The following is a 15,693-nucleotide window of genomic DNA, read 5'->3' on the forward strand; positions in this document are numbered from 1 at the left end:
ACTGTTGTGGATTCTTTGAAAAGCATAATTAGTTGGGTTGAGTGACCATTCTCCAAAGTATTCCACTGCCTGCGTCTTGGACAATTTATCTGCAAATTGTGTCTGTTTTGGTCGGGAGGCTAGGAAGGAATTGGCTTGAAAGGCAACCACTGGCCGAGGAAAGAGGCGAAGTGTGCGGGTATGCATCTGGAATCCTTGTAAAACATTTGGTGAATTGAAGAATCTCACCATGGCAACCCTAAAAAGACAAAATGTCCATCATAGGCATGAAAATCCAAAGAATACACTGCATTCACATATAATGAAATCACAACCACAGGTGCAACTCCAGTATGGAAAAAGCAAAAGGAAAAGGTTCACTAATACCAACACTATGGATTCAATTCTACAGAGAAGTTCCTGACAGCAACTGGCACTGAATGCAATAGTACATACTTCTGAGCAGACATGCATAGAACTGAACTCTGAACGCATTGCATGGAAAGATGTTCCATGGAATTCAAGGTGACTTTGGTGACTCTACTGTACTCAGAACAGGGTGTCTGCTGTCTTGTCCAAGAAAAAAAATTTACCTTAAATTTTCACCTCCTCTGTAACAAGACTCTTCAGAGCCTTGAGCACAAAGATTATCTTCAACTCAACCATAAACTCTGAAGGGAAGTTATCAATCCATGAGATTAATTTATGTCCAAAGGAACACAGTGTAGAAACCATGTACCTCTAAAGTTATTAAACTCTTCTCCTAGTTTTATGCAGTCTCAGTTGCACAAAATACAACTGATAACCATAGAAATGACCTATTTCACACCATTTTTTTTAACATTTGAAGATAATAGCATTTCAGTTATTAAGAACATAAGAACCACCCAGCCAGATCAGGCCAAAGGGTCATCTAATCCACCATCCTGTTTCTCTTAGTGGTTAACCAGATACCTCTGGGAAGTCCACAAACAGAAAATGTAGGCATGCCACTCCCACAGTTGCTCCCCTGCAACATATATTCAGAGGTATATTACTTCTGAACTTGGAGGTACCAAGGAACCATCATGACTTGTAGTCACTGATCACTGTGTGCAACCTCCAGGTTTTAGAGGTAGCCCATTGCTGGTTGCCAACTGCAAGGGAATGGCAACAGGATACTATATACATTATTTTGTGTGCTTCTGGAGGCAACCAGTGGCCCCACTATGAGATACAGGAAGTGAAACAATATTGGCCCTTGGTCTGATTCAGCAAAGCTCTTCTCAATAGAACTTATTCTCTGAATTTGTCTAGCCCAGCCATTTTCAACCACTGTGCTGTGGCACATTGGTTTGCCATGAGAGGTCCACAGGTGTGCCATAGGAATTTGGGGGGAAGTCATTTATTAGTAGTGCCAATGGGGGGTGTGAGCCCCTCACTGGCAGCATGGTGTGCCGTGCCCATTGTCAAAAACCTAATGGTGTGCATTGACAATTTTAGTGCCTTGTCAGTGTGCTGTGAGATGAAAAAGGTTGAAAATCGCTGGTCTAGTCTCTTCTATAGCCTTCAAAGTTAGTGTCTATTCTCACATCTTGAAATATGTAAATTCCAGAGATTATGTGTTGTGCAAAAAAGTATTGCAGAGCAGTGCACCAAACTCTCCCATGCCTTTTAACAGTTTAGCAAAAGAACATTGCTCAGACTCACCGAGTGGCCACATCTACTGAGTCCACATCATTGCCATAGATTAGTGGGTTGAACTCTGTAGAAGGGGTGGATTGCAGGTCATTCTGAGGTCTTCCCAGAAGCAATGGGATTTCCTGGCTTTCATGAAACTTCTCAAGGTTAAGAATGGGCTGGGTATTCAAACTCATGCTAGCCAAAGCCTGAAGAGTAACAGATCATAGGCATAATAAACAAGAGTGGCAATCACAGTACTGACTTGCCTCACAGATAATCATAATTCAAGTTCCACATTTTAGTTCCCTTGAATCAGCTGACTCCTCTTTCAGTTTTTATATGGAAAGAACATACTTGTGCTCTTGGCCCTAGATTGCCCCGCCATTCTTTTCAGATGGACAAAGGAGACCAGAAGAAAGGTGCTCCAGCTGCTATAACTGCTGTTTTAGAAACCAAACGGTGGATCAAAAATCCTTTAACATTTGACTATCCTTTTTGTTTGCTCAAAGCACTTATAGGGAGAAAGTGAGGATCTTATAACCAACTTATACAGAATATTTAAAAGTTGTCTGATGAATGTATGTGTTACACTGAACTGTGAAATATTTTCACACTAAATTATCTTGGAAAGGAGCAGATTAGCCTTTTAAAAATGTGAACAAGTAAGGGAGAGAAGAAATCCACCATTTTACTGATTTGGCTGTATAAATCATAATGAATAAAGAATGTTAGAAGTTGTATTGTGGGATCTTGATGATGCACCTAAATATTGAACAATAAAAATTCTATCCATATTAGTGACTATGAGACTCAAAATCAAAAATGGGGCATATTTATTCTTGAATTACTAGTGCAGAATAAGAAGGTATGGCCTTGTGAGCACTTTCAGAACCTCACAATGACAGGGATTTGGGAGCAAACTGCATCCTTTGTGTGGCTAATGTATTAGTGGACAACATTATGGATTTGTGGGGATCCTTGATCTTGATGTCTTATTAGCAGGATCATCATCTACACTGACATCCATCTCCAGCACTTTGAGAAGTATCTTCCCAGGTCAAATAAAGTAGCCATGCAAGGGCAGTGTATTCTTCATCATACCAGTTCGCCAAGAAAACCCACATTCTTAGGAGAGTGCACTATTTTTCAACAGTTATGCCTTCATCAACTATACAATCTTTTGCATGTCATATGGTAAATCTAGCATTTCCATAGAGCTCACATCCCATTGCCTGACAAGATCATTTGCAAACATGCATTTAGGTTTGAAAGGTTTAACTTCCATAATCTAGCCTAATCTTGCCTCATCTATAGCCTTGTGTAAACTTAAGCTTTATAGCCCCCCATAAATCTTGTGGTGTTCCATCTTTCATGATCCTCCCCCATCACTTCAATGTCTCTCACTGATGTCTTCTTCTATGCTTCCCTTTGATTATTTCCAAAAGCCAATAAATGAAAACTGATTAAAAAAATCCAATGGAAACTTGAGGGAGAAAAGAGTAAAATAAAGACACCTTTTTGTCAGGCGTGAGCAGCTGTTGCTGAGTGATTGCAGTCATGCTAACCAGAGACTGGAGGCAAGATGGAAGATCACATGACAACATCAGTGGACAATCAGAGCCAAGACGAACACATGATCACAGAGAGACAGATGGAGAAAAAACTATTACTACTAAATACCACAGATGAGAAGGGAAACAAAAGGGGTTCATAAATAGGCACAGTTCTTGATGGAGGCCTGCTCCACCCCCACACATCTGTTTGTAGCCACTTTTTCTTTTTAAAGAAAAACACAAAAATTAGGCAAGTGCCTGCCAGTTGTGGTCACACAAATATTTCTAACACACTGAAGCTTGAGGTTGCAACTGCTTTGAACGGGCAGTCAAAAACCTGTAAATATGTTATGCAAGTATTTATACATGCATAACACTGTTAAAAAGATTTGCCACCATTTAGAGTCACATGACAGACATCTTCTCCATCTTCCCCGTCTCACCCTGTTTTTATAATGTGGAGAATAAGACTTTGTGTCTTACAGTTCCATGGAAGGAAATACATTTTAGTTCTGTTCACAATGTCTAAATGTGTGGGAGTTTTGCTCAATAGCCCCTTAAACTGTGGGGAGAGAAAGCAAACAGATTTGAAAGAGCAACTGTAGATTATACTGTAGGATCAATGACTGCATCGGGAATCACAGAGGCCTGAATACACGGTTCTGCTCTTCTATGGAGACAGAAAGAGCAGCTGTTTTACTATTACGATATCATTTTACCTCTAAATACTGCATGCAGCATGCAAGGAGGAAAAGGAGCAAGAGAAAACAGAAATAAAGATATAAAACCTATTTATATAGACTCAGCCAACGGAACCCAAAACCAATAAATAACAGGATCAGAGTCAGAAAGAAAGAGAAATGTGGCCCTCACAGGCAGCAGTATGGAAATGGAGAAAATTATGGTCAAAAAGAGGGAAACAAGTCGAAGATCTAGAGATTCTATATGAAATAAGGGGGAAAGGAACTTTTATGTGTTAAAGGTAATTTAAAACCATTTAAAAGTAGTGGTAAAGCATTGTATGTAGTGCCTAATGTTGTGAATGCTCCAAGATATCCAACATGCATCAAGATCACAAAACCCCTGCTAATTGGGTAAGAGGCACTTTTTCAAGTGGCTGCTCCTTTTTTTAGCAGGGGGAGAGTAACTGGCCCATCTCACCCCAGCAGTGTCTGTTCTAGTGGCTGTCTGCTGGTATTCTTTTGCATCTTTTTAGATTGTGAGCCCTTTTGGGACAGGGAGCCATTTAGTTATTTGATTTTTCTCTGTAAACCGCTTTGTGAACTTTTAGCTGAATAGCGGTATATAAATACTGTTAATAATAATAATAATAATCACAGCTTTCCACATACAGAAACAGATGAAAAACAAGGCTGAGCAAGGATTTTGGAGTACGTAATTAACACACATTGCAGCACACGCGCACACACACTCACACACCTGGTCATTATACAAAAGTGGTGACTCATAGCAATCTCAATACTTCATGACCATATCAAAATGATCATATGAATGAACCTCATGTTGGGTTCTAAGCTCATTCAGGAGTTTAAATGCAGTACACTTTGAGTGCCCAGCAGGGAGAGAAAACTGGGTAAAAATTCTGCAAATAAATAAAATACTCTAGTAGTATCAGAGTGTCCATTTATGCACCATACATAGCAAGTATAGTCATAAATTTCAAAGAGTTCATTTTTACTCTGAGTGCTCCAATTGGCAGGATAGTTAATCTAAAGCAGACTTGCAAATTAATCCACAAATGTTATTAGCCTAAAAGTTGTTTTGCAAGCTTGCCTACATAGTTATGCTTGTTGGCTACGGCATACTGGCATTCTGAAAGAGAAAGTAGCCTCTTCCAGTTCAAAAACCTTCCTTGGATACCACTGTCAATTGTGAAAAGCAACCAGGAGAAAGGCTATTTACAAGACTGAGCCAAGGCCCTCCTTTTGTGCTCTAAAGGACTTAGGTATATTTACTTCAGGAGAAGGTGGCACACATGGCACAAGAAAAGAAAAAGTATGTCAAAGTATGTATGTCAAAGTATGTACATTAAAAAAATGTATTGAAGACCTGACACTCTGAAGTCAAGCCAAAAAACAGTACTAATAAACAAAAAAGCAGCACAGAAAACCAACTCACAGGAGATTTACATAATGCTTTGGAAACAAGAAGGCAACTTCTACTTTATGTCAGTTTAGAGAAGGTGGGATTATGGAAGGAAATCATAAGATTCAGAGTTCCCTTCAAGGGGACTTTACATACACATTGTTCAAAATCCACAAAGTTCAGGCCTGCACCCAAGTGCATCTACATTCATGTCAGGACTTCGTTGAATCATCCTTAAACTTCTCATTTGCAAGTAGCTTGAAGACACCTCTACAAAAGCTCTTTTAGAAAGTTATTATGTAGTTCAGGGAGAAACAAAAGCCCCAGCAGACTTCCTACACAGCTCTTTGGACTTGAACCTTATTTACAGGAATATCCTGAACAAAGTACAGATCCTGACATTAGGTGAAAGGAAAAAGACTTTATGCTGGATACAGTAGAAGTAACTGGACAGAGCTAGCTGTCTAAAATAGCCAATGTTAACTATGCTTGTCACATTCTGAAGATGTTCCTAGGCACACTCAACAAAATACCTGTTTCAGATGTTTTTTCAGCTCTAAAGCTTCTGGTTCAGGCAAAATGGGCAATGATTCAGCGTTTGTCGGAGCAATCACCTGGAATCAAAATTTTTAATAAAACTAAATATTTAAAAACGCTTGGTTTCATGAGACCCATAAAGTAGACAAGCCAGGATCACAACAGGAGATGTAGGAAGCTGCTTACTGAATCTGATGTTCTTTCTTATTATCTACATATTATTGGATAGGCTGTAAAATAAATTCAACACTATCAAACAGATCTTTTGCTTTTTTAATTTGTCAATTAAATGCTAGCTAATCAACTTACATTGCTTCAAAATAAGTTGTTTAAAAATTACTACATCAGAAAGGGAAATTTTAAATGTGGGATATCCACCAGAATTTAATTTATTTCAGTTTGCCATGAACACAAAATCAGAAATATTTAACACAGCTAAAGCTTTATGATTATCCACAACTTATGGGTTGGATCCTGACCTACTGCTGAGCAAACAAAGGCATTTCCATCTAGGCTAGAGGTCTCCTAACTTTTCAGCAGGAGGGAAGCATCATATATCAGTCACAGAGTTAAGGGCTGGAAAAACAATTCAAATTTATTTAAATTTGAATACATTTATAGTATTCAAATTTATATTGAATAAATTGTATTATTTAAATTTGTATTAAATTTGAATAAATTCCAATACCCATGAATTAGGAAAAAAATATTTGAAAGGCAAGAAGAATCACAGACCTGGATCCATGATTTCTTCCACCAGAAACGGTTCTCCCCAAACCCCTAAACAGCAGTAATTAATTTAAAAAAACAAAACTGAAAAGCAAGAAGCACCACAAACCTGGCTCCATGTAGCTGCTCTAGGTCAGCCCTGGCTCTGCAGCAATACCCTTCTACATGACCCATTAGCACCTCAGGTCGGACTCACATGAACCCTCCCAGAGGCAAGGGGAGCTGTGAAGTTTTAAAGCCTTTTGTCTTTGGAGGGCTGGGGAAACCCTCTCTGGCCCTCCGAAGGCCTTTTAAGGCCTTAAAACGGAAGTGATCTTCTGAGCCATTCCAAGGGCCTTGGAAGCTGCATGCAGCTTTCCTGACCCTCAGAATACCCTCTGGAGGCAAAGGTGGCTCCGGAGGATTACAGGTATCACCATGGGCCTGATGGAAAGGCTTGCCGCAGGCTGTATCTGGCCTGTGAGCCAGGGTTTGGAGACCCCTAATCTAGACACATGGTGGGAGGGGAAGGAATTTTCACTCATCCTCCATCCTTCCCCATAAAGACTTCCACATTCCATATAATCTGTTCTAGAGGATCCCCAACCCTCAGGAGCAGACTTGGAGGGGGCTGCTGGGTTGAGGAGGCAATTGGGAAGCTAGCATGACAAGTTTCCTTCAACTGGCACTCCTTAGGATTCAACTCTATATGTGGGAGGGGGAAGTTCCACTCTACTATAGTTTGCTTAAAATCCATTTTATTCTTTTCTCCCATTTAGTTTTCACTTAATTATAATAACTGTCTAGAAAAAGCAAGCTTTACAAAACCAAACACTAAGCAAAGTTGGTCTAAACCCATCAATATCATCCCCTAACTGTGCAAAGAACAGGGTTGCAAGATAGAAGGAGCAGAAACCATGAATCATCTACCTTATTTGTGTCCAGATCAACAAGCCATACATCATCTGGCATTTTAAAGTCTAGTTTGTAAAGGAAGAAGCTGGCTGGGACTCCAATGATGTAGGGTGTTGGGGCAAGAAGTAGCTGTAAGGGTTGGAAATGAAGTGAAATTAAATCCTTGTAGTCTCTGCCAAAAACAATCTCAATTGCTAAAATCAGATTACTGGAGAAGGATGCCCCATTACTTGATGGCAATAAATTCATCATTCTTTAGGCCCAATGAATGGTCTAGAAATAAGGGATACTGCATCATTATTTAAGAGAAGAAGCATAGACTTGTTCAGGTAATTTAGGTGGAGACCACTGGGCATGCTATACGAGGGCAAGATATAATGCAATACATACTCATACTTTGATCAGTGGAAACAACTAAAGATTGTTGAAAAACAGCATTGTTTTTATTGTTCATTCAAGATTGTTATTCAATATTGTTGAAAAACAAGTGAATAGTGAACAGATGGAAAAGGGCTTACTAAAAGTATTACTGCTTTTGACTAAATTACCAGATTATAAAAAGGAAAGAATGCTTGAAAAGACAGCCACGTCCTAAAAGTGACTAATACACTGGAGCTGTGTTATAGATTGGCATAAAAAACAGGAGAGAAAAAAATCTCAGATGTTTTAAAATGGGAAGAGAACTACAGGGAAAAAAATATTTTTTAAATGCTGAGATTTTTGAAGCCTTTTCCTTGCAAACATTCTACATTCTCACAAAAAAAAACTAGGCCTAAAGCTTGAACAGCAAGTCAGAGCAACTGCAAACTGATAATTGTTTCACAGTGATGGCCATAGGTGCCTCTTCTCTGCAGCAACAGGACTAACCAGACTACTCATTCTTCCAAAGAAACTGTCCGCCACACTACATATATGGCAAAAGTAGCATGGGGAAGAAATGTAGTACATGACCTTCAACACAATATGGGATATTTTTTTTTAAAGGTTGATTATAGTATTTTTATTATTAAAGCTAAATTTAGCTTTATTTCTTTGTTTAAAAGTATCTATACTATTTGCCACTTATACCCCTAGCACTGAACAGGCTGTCTACATGACTGGCATATAAAGGAGCACTTCTATAATTGTCAGGCACAAAGAAAAATAAGTGTTTTAATTTAGACATTTGGGCAAAGGACAGGAAGAATGCAAATGTCTCCTTAGAGAAAGAATGACAGCAATACTTCATGAAAGCACTGACATACTTGTTCTGCAGAAGCCATGCAGGTGGGGAGGAGAGGAATCACTGGGAACATGTACTCCAGTGGATAGATCATAGCCACAAATGCCATCACAGACATGGATAGAGCATTGTAGTCCCGGGACTGTAGCACCACCTGTAACCAAACATCTCAATGTTAGCCCAATGACATCTGTCTTTTCATGACAATGCTCTAAGGCAGGGATGTCAAACATAAGGCCCGGGGGCCAGATGTGGCCTGTGGAAGCTTTTTATATGGCCCTCAGGCTTTCAGCTGCTGTGTAGTGCTGTTACTGCTGAAAGGACAGCCCACATGAAAATTGGGCTCTCCCATACCTTGAAATATGATCAAGATTTGTATATTTTCTCTTTTGTCATTTGCAGCTAATGAGTTTCTAAGTGAGAAAAAGTGTTTATTGTTGGTTATGACTTGTTTAATGACATCACTTCTTGCCTAATGACATCATGTCCGGCCCTCAGCAGGCATCATGAATGCTATGTGGCCCTCCTCATGAAATGAGTTTGACACCCCTGCTCTAAGGCTTCTGGTTGGCTACCACGTTCTGACATCATTCCAATGCAAAAAAAGGATGGTCCCTAACTGAATCCCTATACAGAAAAATATATTCATTCTGCAGTCTGAGGGTCCTTATCACTTCTGTTGAAATGGACAACACAGCCTCCTCCACTGAAATGTCTAAGAATACATTGGCCCACTATCCCCTTACCTTATGTTCCAGAAGAATGCAGGATAGCACCTGCAAACATGCATCAACACCTAATAACTCTAAAGGCAGATGCAACGGGAAATCCACCAGAGAGAAGCGGGATGGATCAGGGAGGGCAAATGTTAAGGCTGGCTGCAGTTCATGCGGCAAGACTTCCACATCCACACGTTTCTGGCCAGCAACAGGCACAGGCGAGCGAAGTAGTCGGTAAATCCAAGCCTCAATTTCACGCAAATCATGTAGCAACACACTGGATTTCTCCTCCACTAGAAGGGAGCCTGTAAAAATCCGCCACATTGTATCCCTGTGTGAGAGCAACAAGATTAGCACAAACCAATATATTCTGTGGTTATTCTACTGAGAATCATGCCAAAGTCAACTTTCAAATACAAGGTTAAACAAAAGAAAGAGCACACCTCTATAATGTAGATTCTTTAAAAATTCTACAATCAAGTTATTGAGAATAGAAAGGTGTTTTATTTTTTAAAGCCCCACAGAAACTCTCTCTCTCTCTCATATATATAGTTCTGTATTAGGATGCTACCTTCTCTCAGTATGAACTACATTGTCTTTTCACTATGTCAGCGGTACTCAAACTTTTCCGGCACGTGACTCCCTTGACCCCCGTGGCTGTTGGCCATGACTCCCCATCATGTTCATGAGGGCTGGAAGTGACATCATTAAACAGGAAGTGGCCAGAAATATTTACTATATTAATATTAATTATATTAATCATATCATTAATTAAATGCAGATATTAAATATATATTATTAATGCATAGCAATATACATGCTTTATAAATTATCAGCTGCAGATCACTGTTGGAGAGAGGATGCTGGAGTAGGTAGATTTTGTCTGGTCCAGGAGGACTCATTTTTTTTTTAACTTTGTAAGCATACCAATAGAATTGTTTTATCAAACGAAGTTTGTGAACAACCAGTCTGACCAACATTACACACACACACACCATCTGTGGACCCCACTCCAACTAGTCATTTCTCCCATTCTCCTTGGATAGGATTGAACCCTTTATTAATTTAATGTAATTAAATTTTTCCAGCAGCTGGGGAAAACAAAAATAAACCATGAAAATCTATCAGAGCAGATAAAGGTTTGATTAGGAAGGATTAGTCTTCTATACTAGGAGATGCACAGCTCAATCCTATGCATGTCTACTCAGAAGTAAGTCCCATTAGAGTCAATGGGGCTTACTCCCAAGAAAGTGGATAGGATTGGGCTGGCAATCACTTCATCAATGGCTGATAAGTATTCCCTTCAAATAGCAAGAGTCATCACTTTAAAAATACAGCCTCTCCTCTTCAGTCAAACAACAAGATTAATAAATCACTTTAAAAATGTTCCCTTTTCCTTCTCTTGGCCAAGTAAAGTGTGTGCTTGTCTCTGCCCTCCCCTGTTTGCAAACTGCATAGAAACAACTTTAAGAGCCCTGGTGACTGGTAAAATAGGAAGCGTTTTATTTGGGGAGTGGGAGGAAAGGAGGAAGGTTTGGAGATCAAAAGGGGGCAGTGGAAGAGGGAGGGGATTGAAAAGAGAGATTTCACTTTGATGAGAAGCGATCCCAGGCTGGGAACTAGGAATCAACCAGACAAGGATCAAGAAGGGTTTCTTTCTGACTGTCAGCAAGGGTATTTGCCAGCTGGAGGGTTGGAGTCGAAGAGGACACAGAAGGCGGCAGCCTTGGAGAGGAGGGAGAAGAGGGCAGGCAGCAGCAGCCACTCTCACAGAAGGAGCAGCTGAGCAACCCCTGTAGAGGGCAGGCAGCAGCAGCCACTCTCGCAGTCCCTCTCGGATGGAGCAGCTGAGCAACCCGTGACTGTGTCACTGCGAGAGGACAACCTGCACCTCCCTTGTGCGTTCGTGGCGCCTCCCCAGGGAACTGTGCCTCACAGTTTGAATAACACTGCACTATGTGTTTGGAGTATAGAACGGGGTGCCCAAACCCCGACACTGGGGCCACTTGCAGCCCTCAAGGACTCCCAATGCGGCCCTCAGGGAGCCACCAGCCTCCAATGAGCCTCTGGAGCCCACACTGGCCTGACGTAACTGTTCTCAGCATGAGGGCGACTGACCTCTCGCGTGAGCTGTGGGATGAGGACTCCCTCCGCTGCTTGCTGTTTCACGTCTGAAATGCAGTAGCAGCAGCAAAGAAAAGGCCAGCCTTGCTTTGTGCAAGGCCTTTTATAGGCCTTGAGCTATTGCAAGACCTTCATTCATTCATATAAGTTCATGTTTAATATATTCATTTCTGTAAACTTATGTAAATTTATTCAAATTTGAAATGTAAATTAATTATTTTCTTCCCTGGCCCCGACACAGTGTCAGAGAGATGATGTGGCCCTCCTGCCAAAAACCTTGGACACCCATGGTATAGAAGAATGTAACAGTGGGCCCCATCAGAGCCTAACAAGTCAAACCAAGCTGAACCAACAAACCAGAAGAACTGGAAGCACACTTTCAAAACTACAATGTGACAGACCCACAGGAAACAGCTATAAGACCATAAAACGGACTACCAAAGTTATTGGTTGAGATAACCAGCATCTTAGGGCACAACGCTAATCCAAAGAACAGATTTTTCTCAGAGAGGCCATTGATGAATCTCTTCACATCCATCAACAAAGAGCTCCCACATTGGCTAAAAAAAGCACAACCATGGGGTAGCTTCTCCTTCATCTGGTATACACTTTGATATGATAGCAGAAATAAGGAAAGTAGTAGCTTTAGAAAACAGAAACAGCCTGATACATAAGATTTTACACCTGTACTGATAGCCCCTCTGCACACAGTATACAACCTGCATTTCTCCTCACATGCCCTATGGAAAAGAATGGAAATTAGAGTAATTCTGTGTCTACCCCCTACCCTCTTCCTTCTTGGGAAACAACCTTGTAAAATACGCACATCTCACCATCCCAGAAAAAGTTGAAGAAAGAATTGCAGTATCTAGGCCTTAAATGAGAAGAAAAGACTCCATTCCTTCACTTACCTCTGCACTCCTCTAGGGATCCCCAGTTTCTTGCCCAAGAGTCTTTCACTGCAGCAATCCACCAGCCTCTTCAGTGTGTATAGACATTCACGAAACGTAGAGAAAAAAGGATAGTGACTAAGGATGCAAAGTGAGGTGAGGGTGCTGTTGCGAGAACGGTGAGTGCCTTTTGATGGATGTTTACTCCGAGGAGATTTATTCACATCTGGGGTTGATTCTGTGCTTGGTGGTTGCAGAGAACCACCACTTTCTGAACTCTCATTCCCCATCTCTTCTTGAGTAGTGGAAATATTCCCAGTTTTGGGTGTTTTCTGTCCATCTCGGACACGATGTCCACCACTGCCATCTCCCTTCTCCTTGGGCACACGTTTCTGGAACGAACGGTAGAAATTGACGCATATCCCATAGCGAATGACACCTGTATCTTTGTCTGTAAGTGTGAAGACAAAAGAAGTGTCATCTCTCAGGCTCATTCGCTTCTGCCGCACACTCAAGCATCCCTCTGGCTGGCAAAAGAACACTACATCTGGAGGAAGTGGGAACTCGGTGTGATCTTCTAGAGGGTAACGGCGTAGTAGTTCAGGTGTCTGTGCCACACTATCACTGCTTGGTTGCCTACAAGGATTGGAAATGCAAAATTATTTTGGTACAGAAACAACACATTAGCATAGTATTTAATCCAACAGGACGCTTTTCTATAACTGGAGGTCACATGCACTGACAGGCAATACTCTGCCATTGGGTTTGAACATAATAAAGAATGAGCTTTGGGCCAAGAGTGAACTGAAGCAAATGTGTGGTCTTTGTGAGGCTTAGCCAGAACCTACCATATTACTCCCATCCTGCAGGAACTATATGGGCTTCCCGTCTTTTCTAAGTCCAATTCACAAGAGCTAGTAATTACTTTTAAAACCCCATACAGTTCAGGGCATCTTTCTGCCATGTGAATCTACCCATTCATTAAAATTTTCAGACAAAGCTCTGTTACCTATGCCATCATTGAGTAAAATTTAACTACCATGCACATGGGATACAAATTTCTCTGTGACAGCTCCCTGATATTAAATAACTTGCCACACTTGCCCTTCCTTTAAAAAGGTGCTCAAGATACACTTTCCACCAAGTTTTTGGCTTGTGAGTTGTTCCTATATCTGCTGCTGCTGTTATGTTTTATTTTTGTTTCTTATTACTGTTTTAAATGATTGAATTGAATTTTATTTAAGAACACTTAAATACTGCTTTTCAAAAAAAATGTTATTTTTGGTATTTTGCTGTCAGTTGTTAAAATGCAGCAAATTAGACAAGTTTGGTCCACAAAGTTAATTTCCCTTTACTTTTTTTGTACAAAAAGCAGCTCCTAACGGCTGCAATCAGAAACAAAGAATGGGTAGGTGACAAGAGGGTGCTTAATCATTTTCCTGACAATCACCGTTTCCCCCCAGAATCATTCCACAGCAACTTCCCCAACACAGGGGAAAAGAGAAAGCAGAAGAAAGAAGCTTGAAGAGGGCAAGTATGAGAGGGGAAACTGGCATCAGCAAGCACCCACACTCCACCAGTCATTTCATGAGTGCAGCCCCTGATTGCTATTTTTTTGTTTTGTTTAAAAATTGGGGGGGGGGGGTTACCCAGAAGACATGTAGCATGTCATTTAATTCTAAGTTAGCTGCATCTTCTGCTGGTTATTTCTGACAAAAAATTACTAAAATTTTTGGAAACAAATGTACTATGTCAGAGAAAAGGAGGAAATCTAGTGGGTGCTAATTGCTTCCAGGAAGCTTCTAATAATTTGATTTCATGCATCAGCCAAAGCCAGCAACAGCCAGTGAAGTGAGGCAGGAAGTTGTAAATAGCTGCTACCATAAAGTGAGAACCAAGGGGGAGGCAAACACTATATCCTTATTGTGCCAATAAGGACAGTCAAGATGGTAACTCTTTGCTGTTCACCAGCAATGTCTCCCTAAAGGGCTGTGGGACATGCTCCCCTGCCTTAGATGCCTCCAACATCAAACAGTCTGCCATTTTCTGCTTTTCACTTCATTTCACTAGTCAGTGCTGTTCAAAACATTTATTGATTTAAAATATTTATATCCTGAATTTCTTCTCAGAAACTGGGACATTCAGAGTAGCAAACAGCAAAGGTTAAAATACTAAATTACAATGAAACACAATAAATAAAAGGCAGGAGGTCTGGTCTAGAGGGTAGAGCCTCCATTTGCCTGAAGATAACATCCACAAGGTCGCCAGTTCGAGGCCACCGGCACCGTGCGACCCTGAAGCAGCTGACAAGCTGAGCCGAGTTATTCCATCTGCTCTGAGCGTGGGAGGATGGCGGCCAGAATGTGAAACCAGATCAGAAAGAAACATCTGAATGTTGTGGTTCTTGAAAGATAGAACCTTCTTTCAATTGTAAAAATCCCTACGGGGATTTAAATAGCCTGCCTATGTAAACCGCCTTGAATAAAGTCTTGAATAAAGACCAAGAAAGGCGGTATATAAATACCTGTATTATTATTATTATTATTATTATTATTATTATTATTAAATCACTTAAAGCAGCAAATAAAAAATATAGCAGTAGAAAACAGCAAAGCAGTAAAAGCAATAAAAACCAGCAACAAAAGATAAAAATACATAACCATCAATTAACAGTATATAAATAACACCTAAATCAGCAAGAAATGCTGTGGGGGATAATGCCAAGAGGAAGAGAAACTGTTAACATGGTATTCACACTGTGTAAAGTAGATCTAGACTGTTGATATTTACCTGGCCCCAATAATCACAAGGTAATCGAGTAACCGAGGACAGCTCTTCTTCTTCTGCACCATGATCTCACTTTCTTCACTATGTCATCTCAATGAATTGCTTCTTCATTGGACCATCCAGCTTCCAATAACTGCCTGGGAGAACATATGTGGAAACTGTGATATTCACCTACAACCAATTGCATTCAAGGTTAGATTAACATTCATTATAGCAGTGTTTTGATTAGAAATAACACTTTGAGCAACAGATTTATCACAAAACTCAGTTTGATTCAAACAAAGCATCTATACAAAGCTGAGATCGACTATCTCAGCCACACTAGACGCTGTTCCAGAACCACCTTTCAGAGCGCAATACCATAGTCTTTCGAGACTGGAGGTTGCCAATACTATACTCTACTATCTCAGAAGCAGTTTGCCTGTAGTAAGTAAACAGACATGGAAGAACTAAATTCAAGGTCAAGGGTTGGCTAGCCCATGAGATGACAT

General features: G+C 40.5%; 1 protein-coding gene across 21 annotated transcripts in view; it reads right to left on the reverse strand.

The window, feature by feature from the left end:
* The window catches only part of MADD (MAP kinase activating death domain), a 92,106-nt gene that overhangs the window by 51,383 nt on the left and 25,030 nt on the right, over positions 1–15,693 (reverse strand). For 10 of the 21 annotated variants that reach the window (XM_066633462.1, XM_066633487.1, XM_066633407.1 and 7 more), the window contains 9 exons: positions 15,206–15,339; positions 12,437–13,051; positions 9,429–9,732; positions 8,705–8,836; positions 7,476–7,589; positions 5,834–5,914; positions 3,156–3,212; positions 1,669–1,847; positions 3–238 (listed from right to left, as the gene is read on the reverse strand). In XM_066633462.1, coding sequence (XP_066489559.1) covers positions 3–238; positions 1,669–1,847; positions 3,156–3,212; positions 5,834–5,914; positions 7,476–7,589; positions 8,705–8,836; positions 9,429–9,732; positions 12,437–13,051; positions 15,206–15,267 — 1,780 coding nt within the window. In that variant the 5' untranslated portion in view covers positions 15,268–15,339. The remainder of the gene's footprint in view (positions 1–2; positions 239–1,668; positions 1,848–3,155; positions 3,213–5,833; positions 5,915–7,475; positions 7,590–8,704; positions 8,837–9,428; positions 9,733–12,436; positions 13,052–15,205; positions 15,340–15,693) is intronic. The other 11 variants (XM_066633540.1, XM_066633532.1, XM_066633504.1 and 8 more) reach the window with 2 other exon arrangements.

The sequence above is a fragment of the Tiliqua scincoides genome, chromosome 1 (genome assembly GCF_035046505.1).
Source record: "Tiliqua scincoides isolate rTilSci1 chromosome 1, rTilSci1.hap2, whole genome shotgun sequence".
NCBI classification, from domain to species: Eukaryota; Metazoa; Chordata; class Lepidosauria; order Squamata; family Scincidae; genus Tiliqua; species Tiliqua scincoides.